Consider the following 26,545-nt stretch of genomic DNA (forward strand, 5'->3'; position numbering starts at 1 on the left):
GTAGAACAATTTTTCCAACTGTCCATCCAGAGCCTCTGGTTTATAGACCAAATACATCCTAAATATAGAGTAATGTATCCAACTGTCCATCCAGAGCCTCTGGTTTATAGACCAGATACATAATAAATATAGAACCATTTATCCAACAGTCCATCCAGAGCCATTGGGTTTTAGTCCAGAGCATACATATGCATGTATGATTATTGCACCCTCCTGACCCCTGCACTTTGTGTAGTAAGCATTCCTGAACTTTGCACTCTGTGCATTATGTATTCTGGACCCATAAAGTCTGTGTGTTATGTTTTCCAGTACCCTGCATCCTGTACATTACATAATCCTGACCCCCTCATTTTACTCACTTTTGACAAAAGTGTGACCCCTGCACTCTGCCATTTACACTCTGCACCCATTCCGCCCTGAGGGCTCTCACACAGTGCCCTAGCAGGACCCCTCCAAAAGTCTTTCTAGCCGCATCTTTGGAGCGGTGAAGGAGCCGTGTGTATACCGCTCATTCCCATTGAAAGGAATGGGAAACCGCGGCTATACTGCCGGCAATGTGCCTCTGGGGGTAAAACCACACTGCTAGCAAACGAATACCGCTGCAATTTTGATGATAAAGCGCTGCTAAAAATAGCAGCGCTTTACCGCCACCGCACCTCCCGCCCCAGTGTGAAAGGGGCCTTAGACCTGCACTATATGCATTACACACTCCTGATACGTTCACTTTGAGCAATATGCACTCTTGAGCTCTGCACTGTGTATTGTGTAATCCTGACTAGAATTGACACCTGTCCAAGATTCACCCAGACAGTCCAGGTATTGAATCATGTGTCCGGGTTTCAGGCAGACTGAAACCAGGACCAGACATGGCTGTGGCTCCCCAAGTAGGGTTGCCACATCATCCCTTAAATCCAGGACACATATTAATTTTACAGGTTCTGAGGCTGATTTAATGCAGATAAGGCACCAAGTGAGTTTAATTACCACCTTAATCAGCCAAATGTGTCATGGATTAAAGGGATGATGTGGCAACCCTATCCCCAAGTAACTGAGATAGTTACACACAAGTCTGTTGCCATCTGGGAGCTGTGGGTGGCTGTCTGGGGGAAGGTTCGGCATCACTGGGTGGGGGCAGGGCAATGATGTCAGCAAGAGTACTTTGGACACACCCACAGTTCCCAGCAACGTACCCCATTACTACTCTCCTTGGGGCACCCAAAGATGTCCGGGTCTTTTATAATCCTATAGCATATACTATGGGAAAAAAATGTGCCCTGTGCCGCTAAAGTGTTTGGGTTTGGTTTGAAGAAAAGGTGGCAACCCTACTCCTGACCCCCTGGTACTAATACTCACTCCTGATCCCTGTATCCCATGTGTTATTAGCTCCTGAACCCAACAGCCTATGCATTATATACTTTTGACCCCTGCTCATTTTAGGGCCATTGTTGAGTATGTTATCTATCTACAGAGATCAGAGTCCTGTATGGATCACATGATCTCATCAATGAGGATGGAGGAGGACCAAAGTCACATGACTGAGAAGATATTGAACCTCACCCTGGAGATCATCTACCTGCTGACTGGAGAGGTGAGGAGGATTCTGGGAGGTCACATGACATCACTCTTATCTCTATTAATAAAACAGACCTGACCGGAGAGGTGAGGAGGATTCTGGGAGGTCACATGACATCACTCTTATCTCTATTAATAAAACACAGACCTGACCGGAGAGGTGAGGAGGATTCTGGGAGGTCACATGACATCACTCTTATCTCTATTAATAAAACACTGACTGGAGAGGTGAGCAGGATTCTGGGAGGTCACATGACATCACTATTATCTCTATTAATAACAAACACAGCCTGACCGGAGAGGTGAGGAGGATTCTGGGAGGTCACATGACATCACTCTTATCTCTATTAATAAAACACAAACTTCTCGGGAGAGGTGAGGAGGATTCTGGGAGGTCACATGACATTAGTGTTTTTTTTTAAAACAGAGTTTTCCTCCGGTGAAGTTTGGTGACTGTTTAACCATCACAGTGCCTTCACCTCACTCCCTGAAACCCAAGAGGAACAATGACGAGAAGATTGTAGAACTCGCCGACAAGATCATTGATCTGCTGACAGGAGAGGTGAGCGGTGCCGGGAATTCTGGGACATTATCCAGTAACAGACAAGGGTTGTGTCTGGATGGTGACTGTATCATTGTGTGTGTCAGGTTCCTATAAGGTGTCAGGATGTCACTACCTCTGTGGAGGAGTGTTTAGAAGGACACAAGGATCTCTACAAGAACGTCATGATGGAGAATCAGCCGCCCCTCACATCACCGGGTAAGAGGAGACTTTATTGTAAAGGAGAGAGCAGTACGAAGGCTCCACCTAGATCCCCCATCATCTGATAAACACATAGAAACAATGTATTCAGTTAGTGTGTGTGTTTCCTACAGATGGATCCAGTAATGGGAACCCACCAGAGAGATGTCCCCGTCCTTTAGATTCCACCCAGGAAAGCCACATAATCTCACATAGGGTTAAAGAAGAAATAAAAGAGGAGGATGAGGTTGGTGTGATGGAGGACTCTTCAGGACACAAAGATCCCTTCAAGCACATCATGATGGAGCGATTTAGTGACACAAACTGCAGAAGCCTGATACCAGGTCACTTTCAGGTACCCACACTGCTTGTATTAAAAAAAAAACCACAATAATGTATTAATAAATGCAGAGCTGCTGTAATTTGGGTCTTTTATATCTGCCCGGAGTTCAGCTTTAATAAATATTTTCTATTATTTTGGGGTTTAGGGTGAAGAACCGATTAATATAAAAGTTGAGATTAAAGAGGAAGAAGAGACGTATGTGGGGGGTGATCAGCCGCCCATGGAGGAGGTTGGGATGATTATGAAGAGTGAACAGGAAGAAATGTCTCTATTTATCGACATAAGTAAGTATAGGCACTATGGAAGAATCAGGTCACAATCGCATTTTACTGTTGAGTATAATGATTGTAGTTTAAGGAAAATTGTTGGATAATTATCAGATCTTCACATCATCAGATAAAACTGAGTTTTTAATAGTTGCCCATCAAAGTTGAGAAGACAGATTCAACTGAAAAAGTTGAAGATCATCATTGAAGGTGACGGTTGGGGTAATTTACAGCAAATAATATCTAATCTAATGATCTAAATATAAAGATAAAAAAAAAAAATCACGTTTTCCCTCATGCACAAGACAAAAAGTAAACTCTCTCATCGCTCAAGTATGGTGTTCATACTCAGTAGACGCCCTTTGGTTCTGTAGCACTTCAAATTCTTGAGAGGCCACTAATTTTTGCTGCCCTTTTAGGACTGGGGTGGTTCCAATAGATTGCCCACTGTAGAAGGAAAGAAGAGGATGCACCAGCCTAGCACATTACCTTTATACACTATTTATTAATTTAATAAAACAAGTATTATTCTGACAAACCAATATGTGTACACACTTATCAACATAAAACAGAAACAAGTTCACCAGGAACGCTGCTTCGACAACCTCATACGGGAGGAAGCCACGCAGGTCTGCTAGGGCTGATGGACTTTGAGGAGGGTTCTTCTCTTCCTCAGAGCTTCATTTACTTCCAGTAATGTTGTGTCCTCAACAAAAGAGGAGGAGATACTGTACACCATATGAAAGGTCCATCTCCATTCCTCAATATAACGTCATGTTCCCAACAAATGAGGAGAAGATACTGTACACCATATGAAAGGTCCATCTCCATTCCTCAATATAACGTCATGTTCCCAACAAATGAGGAGGAGCGACTGTACACCATATGAAAGGTCCATCTCCATTCCTCAATATAACGTCATGTTCCCAACAAATGAGGAGGAGATACTGTACACCATATGAAAGGTCCATCTCCATTCCTCAATATAATGTCATGATCCCAACAAATGAGGAGGAGATACTGTACACCATATGAAAGGTCCATCTCCATTCCTCAGTATAACGTCATGTTCCCAACAAATGAGGAGAAGATACTGAGATTGCAGGCTTGGCTGGCTTAAATCAGGTTTGGTCTCCACCCAGAGACTGGCCACATTAATCACCTTGCAGGTGGACAGACCGACATGGAGAAGGCCATATGAAAGGTCCATCTCTATTCCTCAATATAATGTCGTGTCCTCAACAAATGAGAAGGAGATACTGTACACCATATGAAAGGTCCATCTCCATTCCTCAATATAACGTCATGTTCCCAACAAATGAGGAGGAGATACTGTACACCATATGAAAGATCCATCTCCATTCCTTAGTATAATGTCATGTTCCTTTAAAATGATGCGGCAACAAATCCATATCCATTGCACCCCATTGCTTTTATCCATTGAAACCATTGACTGCTACCGTGTTTCCCCAAAAATAAGCCTTACCCCGAAACTAAGACCTAGCGTGATTATCAGGGCGGGCTGCAATATAAGCCCTACCCCAAAAATGAGTCCTAGTAAATTTCATTAAAAATCGTGTAATCCGTTTTGTAAATCTGGGGCAGTGTTGCTGTATTAAAAATCCCATGTTTACACCCAACACTGACCCGCCGGAGGTCCTCTTCTCTCCTCCTGGCTGATGTCTTCTGCCCCTTCCTCTTCTGTGGACAGAGCGGGCTGCTGTCAGAGGGGATCTCGGCTCTTCTCTTTCCTCCCCGCTGATGTCGGCCGCCCCTCCCTCTTCAGTTCACGGGGCAGGCTGACGTCAGTGACACTCTCGGCTCGTCTCTTTCCTCCTCTGGTCAGAGATCTCAGAGAAGACAAGGGAGCTGTTACCGTTATAAAGGTGTTATAAAATTGTGTGCACCATATACCAGTAAAACAGATTCCATAAAGTCATTATGATGAAAAAAACTTTCTCCTGACCTGACAATGAGGGGGGGGGGACTTGAGACTTATTGCACACTTTATGTTTATACGGTATTAATACAGTAAATAAATAAGCCCTACCCTGAAAATAATCCCTAGTGTGTTTTTTTGTAGCCAAAATTAATATAAGACCCGGTCTTATTTTCGGGGAAACACGGTAGACCAACATTCATGACTCTTATTACTGACCTTTTTATATTTCATTTAATTTCTCTTTCCAACAGATGGATGTGATGTGAGGAATTCCTCGGAGAGACATCTTCTATTATCTGCTGATTGTAAGTCAGAAGATATTGTCATCACACAGGATCCTCCAGGAGGAAATCCAAATACACAAAATATACATCACAGACCTTCCTGTCCGGAGACATCAATGGATCCCTCTGATCAGGGGGAATCTTCTCATCAATCACATACTATGATAAAAGCAAATGTCTGTTTAAGCTTCCACACTGCAGACAGATCCGTAGATCCATCTAATTCCAAGGAATCTTCCTCGCCCCATGAAGGAGATCACAGGGGTGGGAGTCTATACTCATGTTTGGGATGTGGGAAATCCTTCAGGACAAAATCTGAACTTCAAATACATCTCAGATCTCACACCAGTGTAACTTTTAATTGTTCGGAATGTGGGAAATCTTTTAAAAAGGAAAGCGAACTACTTACCCATCAGAGGATTCACACCTATTCATGTTCAGAGTGCGGGAAGCCTTTTTCTAAGAAAAGAAACCTTATTAGACATATGAAAAGTCACTCAAGCGAGCGTCTCTTTCCATGTTCAGAATGCGAGAAATGTTTTACACGTAAAGATAATCTACTTAGACATGAGACTACGCATACTGACCAAATCTGATGACAACTGTACAGATCCATAGCTCCTCTCAAGACTGGTCTCTCATATAGATGGACAATCTGGGCGCCGGCCGCTTTAGTCCGTCTTCACCCTTCTTTGAAAATATTAAAGAATATCAGCCGCACTCCGCTTAGCTCCTCCTACCTTAATATTTAGTAGTCAATAAGGTGACTGCATTGATCAATGTCTCTACTCAAGGACCAACCTTCCATAATGCGTTTCACGCAGATTGTCCCCAGCGCCCAGTTATAGCGTTGTTGAAACAAACCAACATCAGCCACACTCTGCTTAGCTTCTCTTGCCGTATTTTTGAATAGTCAATAAGTTGACTGCCCACAGCAATTTCCTCAAAGAAACCATCCTTTCTTGACACATTTCATGTGAAACGCGTCAAGAAAGTTGGTTCTTGGGTGGAGACATTGCTGTAGGCAGTCGACTTTTTGACTTAAATCGTACATAAGAGGAGCTAAGCAGAGTGTGGCTGATGTTGGTTTACTTAACCACTTAAGACCCGGACCATTATGCAGCACAAATATGTATTTGTTCTTTTAGGCAACATTGATATAAGAAGCCACACATTGTTGAGTATAAAACATTTTTTATTGTTTCACATTTAACCACTTAAGACCCGGACCATTATGCAGCTAAAGGACCTTGCCCCTTTTTGCGATTCGTCGCTGCGTCGCTTTAACTGACGATTGCGCGACGTGGCTCCCAAACAAAATTGGCGTAATTTCTTTCCCACAAATAGAGCTTTCTTTTGGTGGTATTTCATCACCTCTGCGGTTTTAATTTTTTGCGCTATAAACAAAAATAGAGCGACAATTTTGAAAAAAATGCAATATTTTTTATTTTTTGCTATAATAAATATCCCCATAAAAGATATAAAAAAAATTGTTTTCCTCAGTTTAGGCCGATACGTATTCTTCTACCTATTTTTGGTAAAAAAAAAATCGCAATAAACGTTTAACGATTGGTTTGCGCAAAATTTAAAGCGTTTACAAAATAGGGGATAGTTTTATGGCATTTTATTAATATTTTTTTTTTTACTAGTAATGGCGGCGATCAGCGTTTTTTGTTTTTTTGTGACTGCGACATTATGGCGGAGGACACATCGGACAATTTTGACACATTTTTGGGACCATTGTCATTTTCACAGCAAAAAGTGCTATAAAAATGCACTTATTACTGTGAAAATGACAATTGCAGTTTAGGAGTTAACCACTAGGGGGCGCTGCAGGGGTTAAGTGTGACCTCATATGTGTTTCTAACTGTAGGGGGGCGGGGCTGGACTTGTGACATCATTGATCGTCTTTCCCTATATCAGGGAACAGACGATCAGTGACACTGCCACTGTGAAGAACGGGGAAGGTGTGTTTACACTCACCTCTCCCCGTTCTTCCGCTCCTGTGACACCGGCGGCGATCGGGTCCGCGGTCACGGAGCTTCGGACCGGGTCGCGGGCCCGCAACCGTGCACTTAATGGGGACGTGCCTGTGCCCAGCCGTGCCATAATGCCGACGTATATCGGCGTTAGGCGGTCCTTAAGTGGTTGTAAACATTCATGTTTTAATGCATCCTATGAAACGCGTCAAGGAAGGATGGTTTCTTTGAGGACATTCAACTTATTGACTATTCAATAATACGGCAAGAGGAGCTAAGCAGAGTGTGGCTGATGTTGGTTTGCTTCAACAACGCTATAACTGGGGACAATCTGGGTGAAACGCATCAAGTAATTTTGAGACATTGCGAAATTCAGTCAACTTATTGACTATTAAATATTAAGGTAGGAGGAGCTAAGCGGATTGCGGCTGTTATTCTTTCATGCTTTCAATGGAGAGTGGAGAAGGACCATTACAGGAAACGCATGAAGGAAGGTTGGTACTTGGGTGGAAACGTTGTTGTATATAGTCATCTTATTGACTATTAAATAATACGCTAAGAGGAGTTAGGCGACTGATATCGGTTTGCTTCAACGACTCTATAGCAAATTCATCAGTTTGATATTATACCCGAGGACTTCAATAGACATACTAGAGTCACGAAGTGGAAATGGCAGTGGTCAGTGATGACACATTGGGACAACTAGAGAAGATGATGACACATTGTTCCTTTCAAGATGGAGACAAGCATTTCTAATATCTCATACAAAGAAAACCTTTTGGTTGGTTGCTACTTATCATTGCTCTTTTTTCTTTCTTTTTTTTTACTGAAGAAGCTGGCCTGTCATTGGTCCGGACAATCGATGATTATTAATAGATTTGAAATATTTTCATGTATTTGATTAAATGTACAAAAGATGTTTTTGAATACGGCTTGGTTATATTGTGTTACCTATTCTACACTTTATAATATTCTGTTCTGATGAGAATGAGGAGGCCCTCGTTATCTAGACCAGCCTTCCTCAACCAGGGTCCTGTAGAATCCTAAGGTTCCTATAGAGGTTTCTTGATCAATGAGCAACTTCTGCCTTTCAGTTAAGTAACTACTGATGCCAATGGTCTTTTTAGCTATCTAGGGGGGATTCTTGCGACTGACTCAAAATCTAAGGAGAATTATTCCTTTAGACCAGAGGTCTCCAAACTTTCTAAACAAAGGCCAGTTTACTGTCCTTCAGACTTTAACCACTTAAGCCCCGGACCAATATGCTGCTAAATGCCCAAAGGCGTTTTTACAATTCGGCACTGCGTCGCTTTAACAGACAATTGCGCGGTCGTGCGATGTGGCTCCCAAACAAAATTGGCGTCCTTTTTTCCCCACAAATAGAGCTTTCTTTTGGTGGTATTTAAACACCTCTGCGTTTTTTATTTTTTGCGCTATAAACAAAAATAAAGCGACAATTTTGAAAAAAATGCAATATTTTTTACTTTTTGCTATAATAAATATCCCCCAAAAACATATATAAAATTTTTTTTTTTTCTCAGTTAAGGCCGATACGTATTCTTCTACATATTTTTGGTAAAAAAAATCGCAATAAGTGTTTATCGATTGGTTTGCGCAAAATTTATAGCGTCTACAAAATAGGGGATAGTTTTTTTCCATTTTTATTAATTATTATTTTTTTTACTACTATTGGTGGCGATCAGCGATTTTTTTCGTGACTGCGACATTATGGCGGACACTTCGGACAATTTTGACACATTTTTGGGACCATTGTAATTTTCACAGCAAAAAATGCATTTAAATTGCATTGTTTATTGTGAAAATGACAGTTGCAGTTTGGGAGTTAACCACAGGGGGCGCTGTAGGAGTTAGGGTTCACCTAGTGTGTGTTTACAACTGTAGGGGGGTGTGGCTGTAGGACTGACGTCATCGATCGAGTCTCCCTATAAAAAGGGATCACTCGATCGATGCAGCCACCACAGTGAAGCACGGGGAAGCCGTGTTTACATACGGCTCTCCCCGTTCTTCAGCTCCAGGGAGCGATCGCGACGGAGCGGCTATAAACGAATAGCCGCGCCGTCGTCCCAGATCGCTCCCCGCGGGAATCCGCATGCAACGGGGGGGGGTCCCGATCGGACCCCCCATCCGCTAGAAGGCAAGGACGTTTATATACGCCCTTCTGCCTGTCCGTGCCATTTTACGGACGTAAATAGTCGTGCGGCAGGGGTTAAGGGGCCGGACTGTGGCCAGTGGGAGTAGAAAAGGTCATGATGTTAGTGGGAAAAAAATAATGCCCCATTCAGTGAGAGTAATTGCTCCCCATTATTGGTGTCAGTGGGATGTCATTGTGCCCCATCGTTGATGTCATTGAGCACCCTCATTAATGTTATTTAGCCCCATCGTTGATGTCATTGAGAGGAATTGTGCACCATCGTTGATATCATTGTGCTCCATAGTTGGTGTCATTGAGAGAAATTTTGCCAAATCAGTGGGAGAAAATGTGCCCTATAATTGATGTCATTTGGCCCCATCTTAGGTGTCATGGAGAGGAATTGTGCCCCATCGTTGATGTCATTGTGCCCCAAAGTTGGTGTCATTGAGAGGAATTGTGCTCCATCATTGGTATCAGTGGGAGGAAATGTGCCCTCTTCATTGGTGTCAGTGGGGAGAATTTTACCACATGGTATTAGTGGATGAAATATTGCAAGGAGCCCGGATAAAAGCAAGAAAAAAGCAATCTGACCCACGGGCCGCAGTTTGGAGACCACTGCTTTAGACCATCACACTACTGTATCGTAAGCTGTAGATGTGGTAATTATTAGTAGAGGTTCCCTGAGACCAGAAAGGTATTTCAAGGGTTCTTCTATATTCAAAAGGTTGAGAAAGGCTGATCTAGACCTACTCTGGAGTGTGTGGGAGTCACTACCCAACTGCAATTATCGATATGTATCTGTTTGTAGATTGCCATTACTGAATACTTGTGACAACATACCTAACAAGCAACCTAACTTAGTAACATAAAGTCCAACTAGAAAATTAACTATATACAAAATGAGAAACACAAAAAAACAGGGTAATACCAGAGAAGCAAGGAAGGAGGAAACCAGGACTAAGATAGGGAACAAGGGGGCAGATACAAGGCAACAGGGTACAGGATGCAGGGCAAGAACAAGATCAGGAGGTGGGTCAGAATAAATTAGCAAGCAGGAACTGGCTGGCAGGGGAAAACACTGAAGCACAAGGTAAATGTAGAGGAGGAACTAAATACCCTCCCAGCAGCCAACACCAGGTGGAAACCGATTACTGCGATGTGCTGGGAGACACCCTTTGGTGGATACCAGAACTACAACCTTCTGCTCCAGGAACCACAGTGCCACAAGCAGGTGATCCAGGTCCTGACAGCATCACCGCCATCTTGGTTATCCTCCTCATGGGCCCAGGTAAAAACTGATTACTGAGATCTGCTGGCTGTCAGGAGACACCCACTGATGGACACCGGAACTACAAACTTTTTCTCTGGGAACCACAGGGCCTCCAGGAGGTGATTCAGATTCTGGCAGCTGGTATCCTCTACAGTGGATGTGACTAGATGTGTGGAACTGCACAAAGAATATGAAACTCAAACGTAAGTATTAATAAATTTGATTTATCAGGGATACAGCACATGAGACAAGTAATATAAACACAGCAATCAATACGAACATCCACATATACCAATATAGAAAAACCCAGTGAGCTTCTAAAAAAGGGAACCTAACCAGTGGAAGTGAAATCAACTAAAGCAAACATGAACAAACCTATTTCAACTAACTAAGCTGAAGAGCAAGGAATAGCAATTCACGTCGAATAGAGAGAAGGTACCCTGGAGTAGGAACAATCAGGATCAAGGTTACAGGACCAGAGAAAATATGCACACAGGCAAAACACTGAGGCACTGTGGAATGCTAGAGGAGGAGCTAAATACCCTCCCAGTAGCCAGCATCAGATGGAGACTAATTGCCGAGATCTTCTGGCTACTGGGGGGCACCTGCTTGTGGACTCAGGACAGCACCCTTTAGATCTGGGAACCACAGTGCCACAGTGATCTAGTTCCTTGCACATCTATTCGGGGCCATAGTATCCTTTCCACTCTATTCTCCTGGCCTGTCAGCCACACCAGTCTTTCTATCTGGAGAAGAGTTTTCTGCATTCCATAGGAAGAATTTCAAATCTGATTTGAGGCCATAAGTAGGGTTCATTGCCGTGGCCCTCACGCTGGATGTGTTCGGGGCCAAGCACCTGCACAGATGTCAAATTGGGAGCAGCAGCTACTGCACCTCAATTGACAGCAATGGGGTTGCCTGAATTGGGATGCTAGGCACATGCCTGTTCATGGGTCCCGCACAGCTCCGAAACGTTCCACTATGTTCTTTGTGATGTCATCATTCTTCAATAAAATTATTGGATGACATTTGATGATCCGTGATGTTCTAGCAGATATGTGCATTTGCCTGTGAGCCTAAACCAGGAATGTATGCAATGGGAATATTGACAATATTTCCCAATGCAGGTGGTGTTCATTTCACTTATGTTCTCCCTGTGTGAACAAAGCCTTATCCTAGATCAGTGGTTTCCAAACTGTGGCTCTTTGCTTGCTTTTTATGTGGTCCTTGGAGCACTATTCCTCCAACTCACACCAATAATGGTGCACCATTCCCCCTATTGACACCATCAATGGGGCACTATTTCTCCCGTTAAGATCAATAATGAGGCACTGATGCCTGGGCATATTCTACACCCACTAGCCATAGTCCAGCCCCCTAAAGCAGGGGTGCTCAACCGGGGGCCACATGTGGCCCGCGGAGCCCTCTGATGTGGCCCATGATCTCCTGCTCTGGGATGGCTGGTTGGCAAGCCCAGATTGCAGGTTGCCGACCTGCCAGCCGAGAGCATCAGTGTTGTAAATTAAGCTGGCGGTAGAGGAAGCAAGTGGCTTTTTAGAAAGTGCACCACACCTGCAGGAGATAATAGACATCAATGGCAAAGTGCAGCTAACCGGCGGGAAAACAACTGGTACACTGCGCCTCAATAGACTGCAGACCATCAGTGTAAAAGCAGCCTTAGGCCCCTTTCACATGATCGGTCCAACCCAATCGGATGCTCCATTCACCTCTATGGAGCGGCAGATGTAAACAGACTTTTGTCCGTTTACACCTGCCTACCTCCAATCCGATCTGCTAAAAAAACAGAAGTGGATCTGCCCCCTTCTATCTGATTGGACCGGAGGGCCCATAGAGTAGATTGGGCTGTGTCTGCTTTGCATATGCAGACTGGACACAGACCTGTCATCTGCTAACTCCACCCATTGTGGCCCGCGACTGGTTTACTAAGTCGCTTAAGTGGCCCTCAGCCTTCAAAAGGTTGGGCACCCCTGCCCTAAAGCCTGAAGGACAGTAAATTGCCCATTGCTTAGGAATTCTGGAGACTGTCCTAGATGATGGTGTGGTTGTGGTGTAGATGCGATTGGGGACCGCACACAAAATAGATTTTTAAGGGGAAACCTCATGTAACAAAAACATGAGGCTCCACCAAAATCCATACAATACCATGTCACATGCTTTCAAAATGGGTGGTATCTTGCCAGGGAGATCTCCCCCAGCAGGACATCTTGTCCCCATGATTGATGAAGACAAAGGCCAATTCCCCACAACCCCAGCCCGGTGGCCATGGAGGTCTGCAGGTGGGGAGCTTATTGGAATCTGAAACTCTTAAAAAATATGGGGTCCCACAGATGACAGTCCCCCATGTATGAATAAGTAAGGGGTACATGCATAGGCGTGCGCACAGGGTGTGCCAGGTGTGCCCAGGCACACCCTAATCACCCTGTGCAGCATAGATTCTCCCTACTGCCCTAGCAACTCTCTCGCACCACTGCCGGCCTCCCTCCTCTCCTGCTGGCTGTTGTTGAAGGGATGTTTTAGGATGAATGGGGGGAAGGGGCCAGAAAATATGTTATTTATTGACCCCTTCCCTTTCTGAATGAAGATAGTGAGGAGGTAGTATTTGAGCTTTGGGGTGCACACCCTAATGCCATAGGCTGCACACACCTATGGGTACATGGCTAAAATCAATACATTAGGGGCCAGATCCACAAAAGAGATACTCCGACTTAACTGCTGTTCAGTCTGTGTGTAACTTTGGAAACGATCCTCAAAAGGCTTTTTCCAAAGTTAGGCAGAAGATCAGGCATGTGTAATTGAATTACACTGCCGAATCTTAGGATGCAGTACCGCATCCGCCGCTGGGGGCATTTCGAGTCGAAATGCCGTTGCTAGTATGCAAATTAGCACTTAAGGCGATCCACAAAGCTTTCCAGCTTCCTTTTTGCGCCGTAAGTGTTATTTTGCAAGTGTAAAATTAGGGCTGGTTCTACAAAGTGTAAACTAGTCACACCATGTAAAAGCCCATTCCAGCGACGGCATTTGGTATGCTTTCCCGAGGGAGAACTCCACGGCAATTTGTAAAAACAAAACCGGCATGGGTTCCCCCCCAGGAGCATACCAGGCCCTTAGGTCTGGTATGGGTTGTAAGGGGACCCCCCTACGCCGAAAAATCGACGTAGGGGGTCCCCCTACAATCCATACCAGACCCGTATCCAAAGCACGCTACCCGGCCGGCCAGGAAGGGAGTGGGGACGAGCGAGCGCCCCCCCCCCTCCTGAGCCGTGCCAGGCCGCATGCCCTCAACATGGGGGGGTTGGGTGCTCTGGGGCAGGGGGGCGCACTACGGGCCCCCCCACCCCAGAGCACCCTGTCCCCATGTTGATGAGGACAGGACCTCTTCCCGACAACCCTTGCCATTGGTTGTCGGGGTCTGCGGGCGGAGGCTTATCGGAATCTGGGAGTCCCCTTTAATAAGGGGGCCCCCAGATACCGGCCCCCCACCCTAAGTGAATGGATATGGGGTACATCGTACCCCTATCCATTCACCTGTAGGCAAAAAGTAAAAGTTAATAAACACACAACACAAGGCTTTTTAAAATATTTTATTATTCTGCTCCGGATGCCCCCCCTGTCTTCGTTATTAGCTCAATTACCAGGGGGGGCTTCTTCTTCCACTCTCCGGGGGTCTTCTCCGCTCTCCGGGGGGGGGTTTCTTCTTCCGCTCTCCGGGGGGGGCTTCTCCGGACTCCGGGGGGCTTCTTCCATCTTCTCCCCTCTTCCGCTGTTGACTCGGCGAACCCCGGTTCTTCTCCAGCTGTCCGGTGCCTTCTTCTTCAGCGCTGGCTGCCTGCTATCTTTGTGTGTTAGCTCAATTTCAAACAGGCAGCCGGCGCGGTCTTCTGTGATGTCAGGGTCTTGTCTTCTGTTCTTCCGATGTTGACTCGTCGCCTGTTGTCGCTGTAATGATGGAAGCGCGCCTTGCATCACATTTATATAGGCATCACCGTCCCATCATGCTCCGGCAGGTACCCACGTGGTGGGTGCCTACCCACGTGCACCCACCACGTGGGTACCTACCGGAGCATGATGGGACGGTGATGCCTATATAAATGGGATGCAAGGCGCGCTTCCATCATTACAGCGACAACAGGCGACGAGTCAACATCGGAAGAACAGAAGACAAGACCCTGACGTCACAGAAGACCGCGCCGGCTGCCTGTTTGAAATTGAGCTAACACACAAACATAGCAGGCAGCCAGCGCTGAAGAAGAAGGCACCGGAGAGCTGCAGAAGAACCGGGGTTCGCCGAGTCAACAGCGGAAGAGGGGAGAAGATGGAAGAAGCCCCCCGGAGTCCGGAGAAGCCCCCCCGGAGAGCGGAAGACCCCCGGAGAGTGGAAGACCCCCGGAGAGCGGAAGAAGAAGCCCCCCCTGGTAATTGAGCTAATAACGAAGACAGGGGGGGCATCCGGAGCAGAATAATAAAATATTTTAAAAAGCCTTGTGTTGTGTGTTTATTAACTTTTACTTTTTGCCTACAGGTGAATGGATAGGGGTACGATGTACCCCATATCCATTCACTTAGGGTGGGGGGCCGGTATCTGGGGGCCCCCTTATTAAAGGGGACTCCCAGATTCCGATAAGCCTCCGCCCGCAGACCCCGACAACCAATGGCAAGGGTTGTCGGGAAGAGGTCCTGTCCTCATCAACATGGGGACAGGGTGCTCTGGGGTGGGGGGGCCCGTAGTGCGCCCCCCTGCCCCAGAGCACCCAACCCCCCCATGTTGAGGGCATGCGGCCTGGCACGGCTCAGGAGGGGGGGGGCCGCTTGCTCGTCCCCACTCCTTTCCTGGCCGGCCGGGTAGCGTGCTTTGGATACGGGTCTGGTATGGATTGTAGGGGGACCCCCTACGTCAATTTTTCGGCGTGGGGGGGTCTCCTTACAACCCATGCCAGACCTAAGGGCCTGGTATGCTCCTGGGGGGGAACCCATGCCGGTTTTTTCTTTGAAAATTGGCATGGAGTTCTCCCTCAGGAATGCATGCCGCTGTCATTTTTTTTTTTCCCGACGCAACTTTTTTAAGCCGTCGCGATCCTCAAAACTCGGCGTAACGTAACTTCGCGCATGCGCAGTACGGCCGGCGCGGGAGCGCGCCTCATTTAAATGGGACTCGCCCCATTTGAATAGGAACGCCTTGCGCCGGCGGAATTTTAGTTACACAGCCTGAAATTTCTAGATAAGTGCTTTGTGGATCAGGCACTTAGGTAGAAACTTTAAGGCAGTGTAACTTAAATGGGATTTTTTAAGTTACGTCAGGTTTTTGTGGATCTGGCCCTGTATTTTTATACTTGGGTTATCGTTTTCTAAACTGAGCCTAATATATTGTATTCCAATATTTAGTTTGTTTTCAAATGTATAAATATCAAAACTCTATCACTTTGTTGTTTTAATTTCATTTTAACATTTTTTTTACCGTCTGAATTTTATCTGAAGTATAATCCATGGGCGAAACCATGGATGGAGCCTAATCGAGGAATGGAACACGGGAAAGCAAGTAAAATGTTAAAACATAACGTAGAATGCAGTATTTATATTTAACACAAGATGGTGATCTCACTTGGAAAGAACATACAGGAAGTGATGTTTTGTATGGACAGGAAGTGATGTTGTTTAAACAGGAAATTCCGGGTGAGAAGTGAGGTGGACGGAAGTAGAGTGGAGACATTGCTCGAACTGGCAGTTGAGGAGGTAATGAGATATTATTTTATATTTACACCCAGTAACCCCCCCGTCATGTCCGTCCTCTTCCTCCATAGTCACTGTGATGAATGTTTTGGTTTATAGACCTAATATATCCTAAATATAGAGCCATTTATTCAACTGTCCATCCAGAGCCTCTGGTTTATAGACCAGATACAACCTAAATATAGAGCCATTTATCCAACTGTCCATCCAGAGCCTCTGGTTTATAGGAGGGATACGAAAAAAAGGATAAGGACACAATGGGATGGGGGAAAGTGCTGCTCACCCCTAAATAGATAATAAAGAAAAGGACAGTTTCCCCAGTGGGGTTTTTAGGCAGCAATTGTTGTTGCTTGTTGTGGGAAATTACAAAGACGTACCAATATTTGTAAAAAAGGTAGAAAAGATATTTATTTTAGCAAGTAGAACAAGTTTGATTATAAAACAATGAGCTCTGGTACAGTTTAAACATTGAGAACACATACATATGATGATAAAGCATCAAAGTTGCATGACATTGATCAACATGATTGGCTGATCTTTAAGTCAAAATGTTCCTGACGCGTTTCGACCCTTGCATGTGAGTCTTCTTCGGAGGAAAAGGTATATGATGCAAACTATAACAAAAAATAGATATATAATAATAGAATACATAATATATAGTACAGTCTGAGTAAAAATATGTTTTAAAGTGTATAGTTACCAACTCACAGGTTGTGTTTCTCAGTTTTATTTGGACCAGAGTAGAATTAAAGTCCTGAGGATCCCTGATAACTTGTCTCCATACGGGTGGTCTGTACCCCCACACGAGAGTCCTCAGAAATGCCCCTTATGAGTGGCCTACAGGAACTCACAGTGTGAGTGGGAAGGAATCCAAATACAGCCAGGGAGCGTGGGCCGGGCAGGTGGGCAGGGGGCCCAGCAAAGCAAGCTGCCTGAGTGATGCCTATTTAAGAGTTCAAAAATAGAGTGGTATGAGTACCAAATTTAGATATATTTTAAAGTATAAAAATAATAATAAATAAATTGTATCAGTAGATGGCGCTAGACTTGCACATGTACCCCATTATAATAGTATATATGTAAAGACGGATATCTAAAATGCCATATAAAACTTAATTATGTAAGTGCATATGGAAAGTTCAGTGGTGTAAAGGAAGGGGTGATGATGGGAAGGGTAATCGAACTTAATTTCGGTTTGTTATATGAAATACAATACAGATCAAATTAGGATACCAAAAATTATTATATATTGGTATAAAGTGTAGTGAATCAAAACAAAAGTGTATGTATAGGGATGAATTTCTTAGTGAGTGTGAAATGTGTATGTGTGAGTGAATATGTGAGAGACAGGAAAAGTGAAAAAAAAATAAAAATTGTTGGGTAGAAATAAATAAATAAATATTAGAATTAAATAAGTGAGTAGATGGGTGGATGGGGATGTGTGAATATGGTAATGAATGGTAAAGGACACAAACAAAAAAGAAAACGAAAATGCTATAAGTGGGGGCTAGTAGGGTGAAAGGTAGATAAATATGTTAGATAAAAGAGTGCCAGTTAAATTAGTGTAAAAGTGTGCAGCTAGATGATAAAAAAGTGCATTATTAATAAATAGTGTTTTTATAGAGGTTAAATAGAGTTGTAATAAAGTTACCTTGTTTGAATGTATAATAATAAATTGTAGCAACAAATTCCAGAAGAGGCATTAGTAGGCGTATCTGGAGAAAAGAATATGATTCATAAATAATAATGAATCAACAGAAAAAAGTTGTTGCAAGTCTGCAGAGTTTTGGAAGATTGTAGTCTTACCCTCTGTGTGGTGTATCCAGTAAGGTATGGGAATGGGATCACAGGCAGGTGTCAGGTGTACACCTAGTGTGTTTAAGTATGTGCATGTCAGGTGCTTCCACTTAGGTAATCACTCTTAGGCAGCTGATGCCTTGCTTGGAAAATCCCTGTCCAACCTGGTGGACTGCCCCTCCCAAACAGGCTCCTCCAACTGAACCAGGATGCCAGGGTCAGATGACCCTCCCAGCTGTGAGCTCCTCGGCGTCAGAGAAGGGAATTAACCCCAACCCTCTGTTGCGATCGCGAGCGCCGCAGTGACGTCACGTGCGCGCGCACTGCGCGCGCGCACGGGGCGTCCACGGCTCCAGGGAGCGTCGCTGACGCCGTCAGTGGGGAGGAAACACCTCCATCATGGCGCAGTGAGCACCATCTTGTGGAGGAAGAAGAGAACACAGGGCCCTGCGTCTCCCCCTCCCCACTGAGAGACCACAAAGGTAGCAAATTGTAGAGGCACTCAAGAGGGAAAAACCACCCGGTGGAGACATGACAGGGTCCTATAGGAAGAAAAACTATATATTAATAAAGTACTTATTTATAGATATAGAAATAAATTCTGCTGAAAATAAACATTTATGCCCGTCACAGCAGAGATTACATACATGATTATATTACAGTCACAGCATTGATCATGAGCAGTGGATGTCAAAAGATTTATGCATAGACCATATATGCTTATTTTTTGGAGTTTTATCATGAACATCTGGCATTGCCACTGTGGGTGGGTAAGCATATGTTGAATTGTCTAACTATGGACTGTGATACTTAGAGGGGGATATAGGGATATAGAGATGTTCCGAGTGGCTATTTGGAGTTTTTTGGGATAAGAGAAAATATACAAAGTAATAATAATATTGATTCTACCAAATTTTTTTATGTATTTGGAACAGAAGCATCCAGATATATGGATATTGGCCATATATTAATTCTGCTAGTGGTGCCATGGACGTGACATGTGTTGGTATTTAATCAAGAGTATAATATATACATAGAACAATTTTATTGGGTTTTCTTTTTTGTTTGTGTCCTTTACCATTCATTACCATATTCACACATCCCCATCCACCCATCTACTCACTTATTTAATTCTAATATTTATTTATTTATTTCTACCCAACAATTTTTATTTTTTTTTCACTTTTCCTGTCTCTCACATATTCACTCACACATACACATTTCACACTCACTAAGAAATTCATCCCTATACATACACTTTTGTTTTGATTCACTACACTTTATACCAATATATAATAATTTTTGGTATCCTAATTTGATCTGTATTGTATTTCATATAACAAACCGAAATTAAGTTCGATTACCCTTCCCATCATCACCCCTTCCTTTACACCACTGAACTTTCCATATGCACTTACATAATTAAGTTTTATATGGCATTTTAGATATCCGTCTTTACATATATACTATTATAATGGGGTACATGTGCAAGTCTAGCGCCATCTACTGATACAATTTATTTATTATTATTTTTATACTTTAAAATATATCTAAATTTGGTACTCATACCACTCTATTTTTGAACTCTTAAATAGGCATCACTCAGGCAGCTTGCTTTGCTGGGCCCCCTGCCCACCTGCCCGGCCCACGCTCCCTGGCTGTATTTGGATTCCTTCCCACTCACACTGTGAGTTCCTGTAGGCCACTCATAAGGGGCATTTCTGAGGACTCTCGTGTGGGGGTACAGACCACCCGTATGGAGACAAGTTATCAGGGATCCTCAGGACTTTAATTCTACTCTGGTCCAAATAAAACTGAGAAACACAACCTGTGAGTTGGTAACTATACACTTTAAAACATATTTTTACTCAGACTGTACTATATATTATGTATTCTATTATTATATATCTATTTTTTGTTATAGTTTGCATCATATACCTTTTCCTCCGAAGAAGACTCACATGCAAGGGTCGAAACGCGTCAGGAACATTTTGACTTAAAGATCAGCCAATCATGTTGATCAATGTCATGCAACTTTGATGCTTTATCATCATATGTATGTGTTCTCAATGTTTAAACTGTACCAGAGCTCATTGTTTTATAATCAAACTTGTTCTACTTGCTAAAATAAATATCTTTTCTACCTTTTTTACAAATATTGGTACGTCTTTGTAATTTCCCACAACAAGCAACAACAATTGCTGCCTAAAAACCCCACTGGGGAAACTGTCCTTTTCTTTATAGGAGGGATACAGCCTAAATGTTTGGATGGTGACTTTATCATTGTGTGTCCGGTTCCTACAAGGATGATCACACCATCTCATATAAGGTTAAAGCGGGGGTTGACCCGTACATAACACTTTTTCCCCTTAGATGGATGCTCGTTTTGTCTAGGGGAATCAGCTAGTTGTTTTAAAATATGAGCCGTACTTACCGTTTACGAGATGCATCCTCTCCGCCGCTTCCGGGTATGGGCTGCGGGACTGGGCGTTCCTATTTTGATTGACAGTCTTCCGAGATGCTTCCGACGGTCGCATCCATCGCATCACAATTTTCCGAAAGAAGCCGTACGTCGGTGCGCAGGCGCAGTATAGAGCCGCACCGACGTTCGGCTTCTTTCGGCTACGAGTGACGCGATGGATGCGACCGTCGGTAGCCTGTCGGAAGACTGTCAATCAAGAAGGACCGCCCGCTCCCGAAGACCCATACCCGGAAGCGACGGAGAAGATGCATCTCGAAAACGGTAAGTACAGCTCATATTTTAAAACAACTAGCCGATTCCCCTAGACAAAACGAGCATCCATATAGCATCCATCTAAGGGGAAAAATTGTTTTATGGGTGAACTCCCGCTTTAAGTGGAAAATTCATTTAGACTTGCTCGTTGTCTATATAGTTTGCTCTAATCCCGTTTTTATTAAATATTCAGAGTATAAATCCGACGATTGTTAATGGGCTTTTAAAGACGAGAAAAAAAAGAGGAGAATGATGAAGTTGGTGTAATGGATACGTTTTCAGGATACAAAGACCCCTTGAAGGACATTGTGATGGAACCATTCAGTGACACAAACCCACCAGAGAGATGTCCTCCTCCTTTGGATTCCACACAGGAGGGTCACACCGTCCCTCACCATCATCAGGTAGGTGGACTCGGTGTATGGAACACAGAAGTGATTCTGAACTTTGTGAGATGATATTCTACTATGTATTCTCTTGTTCTACTGTTGACTTCTACATGCAGTCTTAGTTGCCCTCATTGTTTCTAGCTACCCATTAGGACACCTCCCAGTTTTATTATTTGAAAAAAAAAAAAATCAATAAAAGGAACTTTTTTCTGTTGGTCATGTATCCCCCTTTTTTTTGTGTTTTTGTGTTTTCTTGAACGTGCTGAATGACATGGTGCTGTATGTTCCTGTGAGTCCAGGCCAGTGTGTGGATGCACGCCAAGACAGTGGCTTCCTGGACCCACTAAAAATGGGAAGAAGACTTGATCCGAAATGGGCAGCAGATCTGATATTTCTCTGCGGCAGGTCAATAACACGTACCAGTCTTGTCCCTCCTCCAGCCTGGCACTGGACAGTGAATGGAGAGCAAGCAGATTGATGAGCCCACCTCTCTTTCACTCTGCTATTTCCTCCTATCAGCATGTCCCTTGTTAGCACTGCAGTAGAGCTGATTGTGTCCTGGTGCTGCTTCTCCCTTTACCAGTCTGAGCTGTGCTGTACAGGGACTACAAGAGACTGTTACCAGGTCACATTCAGGTACTTACACTGCTTGTATTAAAAACATTTTTTAATAATGCATTAATGAATGGAGTTCTGCATCCATGTATTTCTTTTATATCTCTTTGGAGTTCAGCTTTAATAGAAGGTTTCTATTATGTTTAGGATGAAGAACAAATTAATTTAAAAACTGAGATAAAGCAGGAAGAAGTAGAGACGTATGTGTGGGGTGATCAGCCGTCCTCGACGGAGGTTGGGATGAAGAGTGAACAAGATGAAAATTCTCTACATATTGACCCAAGTAAGTACAGATACTATGGAAGAAATAGTTCACAATTTATTTTATTTCCAAGTCTAATGCCGCGTACACACGGTCGTTTTTCGTCATGAATAAAAATGACATTTTTAAAAACGTCATTTAAAATCATCGTGTGTGGGCTTCACATCGTTTTTCAGCTTCTGAAAAACAACAAAAAAAAAAATTTGAACATGCTGCATTTTTCTATGTCGTTTTTTAAAATGTCGTTTTTCGGGTTGTAAAAAATTATCGTGTGTGGGCTAAAACGACGTTTTAAACCCGCGCATGCCCAGAAGCGAGTTATGCGATGGGATCGCTCGTTCTGTTAAAACTACCATTCATAATGGAGTATGCACATTCTTCACGCTGTAACAGACAGAAAAGCGCGAATCGTCTTTTACTAACAAGGAATCAGCTAAAAGCAGCCCAAAGGCGAATAGAACTTCCCCTTCAGAGTGCCGTTGTACGTGTTGCACGTCACCGCGCTTTGTACATCGTTTTTAATGATGAAGTTGGAAAAACTTCGTTTTTGGACATGCTGAAAATTACGTTTTTTTTCATCCCGAAAAACGACCGTGTGTACGCCGCATAAGGATTGCAGTTTAAGCAAAACTGTTAGAAAATTAGTAGATCTTCATATCATCAGAGACTGTCCATCTCCATTCCTCAGTATAACGTCATGTTCCCAACAAATGAGGAGGAGATACTGAGATTGCAGGCTTGGCTGGATTAAATCAGGTTTGGTCTCCACCCAGAGACTGGCCACATTAATCACCTTGCAGGTGGACAGACAGACATGGAGAAGGCCATATGAAAGGTCCATCTCTGTTCCTCAATATAACGTCATGTTCCCAACAAATGAGGAGGAGATACTGTACACCAAATAATGTTGCCTTTTGTGGTTTTGGGTGTTTTGAATTATTGATCTGGTTTGTGTTTGTAATTTGCTTTTATAGCTGCACCCAATTTAATGTCGGAGCTCTGAGAAAGTTTTGAACTCGGTACCAACATACGATTTCTGAATGTAAGACATATACAAATAACATATTTTTTTTCAATTGCTTCCCAACAGATGGACAGCATTTATGGAGTATAAATACATTGGAGGGACATCTTATTTTATCTCCACATTGTAACGCAGAATGCAGCGACATTTCACCTTTTCCAAAAGTCAACTCGTTCTGGTTGGTAAGATCTGTGGTCCCTTCTAATCCTGAGGAATCTTGTGATAAATCCCATACTACGACCTCAGATGTCCATCTAAGTTCTCACAGTGCGGACACATCAACAGATCCACCTAATCCCCAGAAATCATCTTCAACCCATAAGGGAATTCACAAAGGAGAGCACTCATCGTCCTGCTTGGTGTGTGGAAAATATTTCACTGATAACAAAAACCTTCTTCAACACCTGAGAACTCACACCGGCGAGCGTCCCTTTTCCTGTTCAGAGTGCGGGAAAAGTTTCACTCAGAAAGGAGCGCTTATGGTCCACCAGAGGATTCACACTGGCGAGCGTCCTTTTTCGTGTTCCGAGTGCGGAAATTGCTTCATTCGGAAAGGAGAGCTTGTTAAACACCAGAGGATCCACACTGGGGAGCGTCCTTATCCGTGTTCAGAGTGTGGGAAATGTTTTGCTCAGAAAGGAGCGCTTATTGAACACAAGAGGATTCACACGGGCGAGCGTCCTTATACGTGTTCAGAGTGCGGGAAACGTTTCACTCAGAGAGGAGATCTTATTGTGCACCTAAGGATTCACACAGGCGAGCGTCCTTTTCCTTGTTTGGAGTGTGGCAAATGTTTCATCAAGAGAGAAAAACTGATTATACACCAGAGGAGTCACACGGGCGAGCAGCCTTTTTCCTGTTCGGAGTGCGGGAAATGTTTTACTCAGAAAATCACCCTTCTTGCACATCAGAGAAGTCATGTATGAGCTTCCATTTTCATATTTAGAATGTGAGGGATCTTTCACAAAAAATAAATGAATTCTTGAACACACGGGTGAGTTTCTCGATTCATGTCCAAAGTGCAGGAAACCCTTTACGGGAAATCTCCTTAAACACATCATGGAACATCCTTGCTGTGTTCAGATGGCAGATAAAAGAATTCTGATTCGACATCGAAGAGGATGCACCCGCTGATTCTTTTGACAAATGTAGGCTGGGTTTCAACACGTAGCTCTTTAGGGTTGGAGATTACGCTGGACTGACTCACTCAGTTGTAGGTCAATAAGTAGGTGATGCTGGGGGTGGGTTGAAAGAGTTTCCCCCCAATGATTCCTGCCCAACGTAAGAGAACTTGCACTTCATTGGATATTGGGTGCTCTTTTTTACCTACCTTTTACGTGTTTCGTCAGATGGGAACTGTTTATTCTATATAACAACTGGGGTACATCCTGGTAAAATTGATATTTCATTCATAGGGGTGGTTATTGAGGAGCACACAGTACAACATTTCTTAACACTCGGTTGGTCTATTTGAAATGTATCTTAGTTTAGGGCAGGGGTTTTCAAACTATGGCCTTCCAGTTGTCCAGGAACTACAATTCCCATCATGCTTAGCCATGTCTGTGAATGTCAGAGTTTCACAAAGCCTCGTGGGATGTGTAGCTCCACAACAGTTGGAGGGCCGAAGTTTAGAGATCACTGGTTAAGAGCATCCATTAAAGCCAACTCGTTTCAGGGTAAATGCCTCCTGCTTCCTCAGGGCCATCAAATATGATCAGATTACAAACTGACGTTTTTTTTAGGTAAAGTTTGATGGGGCCGAGACTTCTCTTGGCTTCCTCCTATTTCTTGTAGACTCCCAAATGGTGGGATGTGCTAGCTACAGTCTGCCCACCACTTTGTGGTATCCCCATTACTTTCTATATCTGCATACTATAAAATAAAAATACAGCACAGATAGTAGAAGCTTTCTCATAATGGGCTATGAAGCCTTCTCATAATGGGCTATGAAGCCTTCTCATAATGGGCCACGAAGCCTTCCCATAACGGGCCACAAAGTCTTCTCATAACGGGCCACGAAGCCTTCTGATAACGGGCCACGAAGCCTTCTGATAACGGGCCACGAAGCCTTCTGATAACGGGCCACGAAGCCTTCTGATAACGGGCCACGAAGCCTTCTGATAACGGGCCACAAAGCCTTCTGATAACGGGCCACGAAGCCTTCTGATAACGGGCCACGAAGCCTTCTGATAACGGGCCACGAAGCCTTCTGATAACGGGCTACGAAGCCTTCTGATAACGGGCTACGAAGCCTTCTGATAACGGGCTACGAAGCCTTCTCTTAATGGGCTATGAAACCTTCTCATATTGGGCTATGTAGGTATGTAGACACGGGAACGCTAAGGCCCCGTACTCACGACCAAACATGTCTGCTGAAACTGGTCCGCAGGCCAGTTTCAGCAGACATGTTTGGTCGTGTGTGGGCGCGAGCGGGCCGAATTCCAGCAAACATTTGCCCGCCGGGCCTTTTCCCAGCAGACAAATATTCCTGGACTTGTTTTAAAACAGTCCGCTGGAATTCTGCCCGCTCGGACATGTACGGTCGTCAGTACAGACCTACCGTACATGTCCAGGCGCCCGCCGTCCCTCGCATGCGTCGAATGACTTTGACGCATGCGTGGAAGCATTTTAAAGGCGGGCCGCCCACGTCGCCGCGTCATTGTCGCGGCGACACCGCGTCATCGACGCGGCGACACCGCGGACACGCCCCGCGTATTGTTTACGCGCGGACTTCTGTACGATGGTGTGTACAACCATCGTACAGAAGCCCTCTGGCAGACATGTATGGTGAAAACGGTCCGACGGACCGCTTTCACCATACATGTTTGGTCGTGAGTACCCGGCCTAAGATATAGGCATGCCAGAAAACAATTTATAACTTCATAAGTCTAAGATTTTCAGAGGGTGTACAAAGCTCATTACAGTACATTGGGGACGCAGTATAAACCCACTTAAAGGAGAAGTCCAGCCTAAGCTCGTTTGGTTGGGCATCTCATATGGGTCACAGGAGTGCAATTAGTTTTGCACTCCTGTGACCCGTTTTTAGTAGAGAGCGGACTTAAGTCCACCCTCTACTGACGTCACAGGAATGAGTCCAGGCACCACGTCGTCGTGACAATGGAAGTCTGGATCCGCCAGGTGCTTGGAGTGACACCCATCTTAGCCTCTCAGCGAGCCGCTGAAAGGCTGACAAGGCCGCTCCCTGCCCCTCCACAGCTCAGTGCTCCAGTGAGCATGAAGGAGCAGAGCGGAGAGATGCTGATTGACAGTCAGCAGCTCTCTGCTCGAGGAGCAGTGAGAACCAAGCAATCAGCGATGTTCGATCACTCGGTTCTCAGGGTAGAGGCGGCAGGGGACAGATGTAGCATTGGACCAAACCCATACTTTTCTTTAAAAAGACCACAATACGTATATATACGTTGCAGCTTT

The 26,545-nt window shown here is 44.3% G+C and overlaps 2 protein-coding genes and 1 long non-coding RNA gene across 5 annotated transcripts; 2 read left to right on the top strand and 1 right to left on the bottom strand.

The window, feature by feature from the left end:
• The first annotated feature begins 2,300 nt into the window (after nt 1-2,300).
• On the top strand, nt 2,301-6,291 carry LOC120910159 (zinc finger protein 629-like). The gene is made up of 4 exons (XM_040322041.1): nt 2,301-2,332; nt 2,449-2,669; nt 2,803-2,941; nt 5,117-6,291. The coding sequence occupies exons 1-4, from the start codon at nt 2,302-2,304 to the stop codon at nt 5,743-5,745; spliced, it is 1,020 nt and encodes a 339-aa protein (XP_040177975.1). The 5' UTR covers nt 2,301; the 3' UTR covers nt 5,746-6,291.
• Nucleotides 6,292-16,174: 9,883 nt separating this feature from the next.
• Nucleotides 16,175-24,107, top strand: LOC120910150 (gastrula zinc finger protein XlCGF17.1-like). Of its 2 annotated transcripts, none has more exons than XM_040322031.1 (4): nt 16,175-16,298; nt 21,109-21,230; nt 21,978-22,113; nt 23,183-24,107. In XM_040322031.1, the coding sequence occupies exons 2-4, from the start codon at nt 21,138-21,140 to the stop codon at nt 24,040-24,042; spliced, it is 1,089 nt and encodes a 362-aa protein (XP_040177965.1). In that variant the 5' UTR covers nt 16,175-16,298; nt 21,109-21,137; the 3' UTR covers nt 24,043-24,107. The 2 variants fall into 2 exon arrangements, with proteins under 2 accessions (XP_040177965.1, XP_040177964.1); XM_040322030.1 differs by having other exon boundaries at nt 16,176-16,298; nt 21,020-21,230.
• On the bottom strand, nt 16,678-19,093 carry LOC120910256. 2 transcript variants are annotated; one of them, XR_005741462.1, is made up of 4 exons: nt 18,102-19,093; nt 17,947-18,010; nt 17,004-17,238; nt 16,678-16,909 (listed from the first exon to the last, which is right to left on the bottom strand). It is a non-coding gene; the product is annotated as an uncharacterized LOC120910256 (long non-coding RNA). The 2 variants fall into 2 exon arrangements; XR_005741461.1 differs by having other exon boundaries at nt 17,004-19,093.
• Nucleotides 24,108-26,545: the final 2,438 nt, after the last annotated feature.

The sequence above is a fragment of the Rana temporaria genome, chromosome 8 (assembly GCF_905171775.1).
Source record: "Rana temporaria chromosome 8, aRanTem1.1, whole genome shotgun sequence".
Lineage (NCBI taxonomy): Eukaryota > Metazoa > Chordata > Amphibia > Anura > Ranidae > Rana > Rana temporaria.

Excerpts from the sequence above, each read along its gene's own strand:
- LOC120910159 (XM_040322041.1), top strand. The coding sequence starts at position 2,302 with ATGGAGAATCAGCCGCCCCTCACATCACCGG. Across the intron at positions 2,333-2,448 it reads GCCGCCCCTCACATCACCGG|ATGGATCCAGTAATGGGAAC; the intron begins GTAAGAGGAGAC and ends TGTTTCCTACAG. Across the intron at positions 2,670-2,802 it reads TGATACCAGGTCACTTTCAG|GGTGAAGAACCGATTAATAT; the intron begins GTACCCACACTG and ends TTTGGGGTTTAG.
- LOC120910150 (XM_040322030.1), top strand. The coding sequence starts at position 21,093 with ATGGATACGTTTTCAGGATACAAAGACCCCTTGAAGGACATTGTGATG. Across the intron at positions 21,231-21,977 it reads CCGTCCCTCACCATCATCAG|GATGAAGAACAAATTAATTT; the intron begins GTAGGTGGACTC and ends TATTATGTTTAG. Across the intron at positions 22,114-23,182 it reads TTCTCTACATATTGACCCAA|ATGGACAGCATTTATGGAGT; the intron begins GTAAGTACAGAT and ends GCTTCCCAACAG.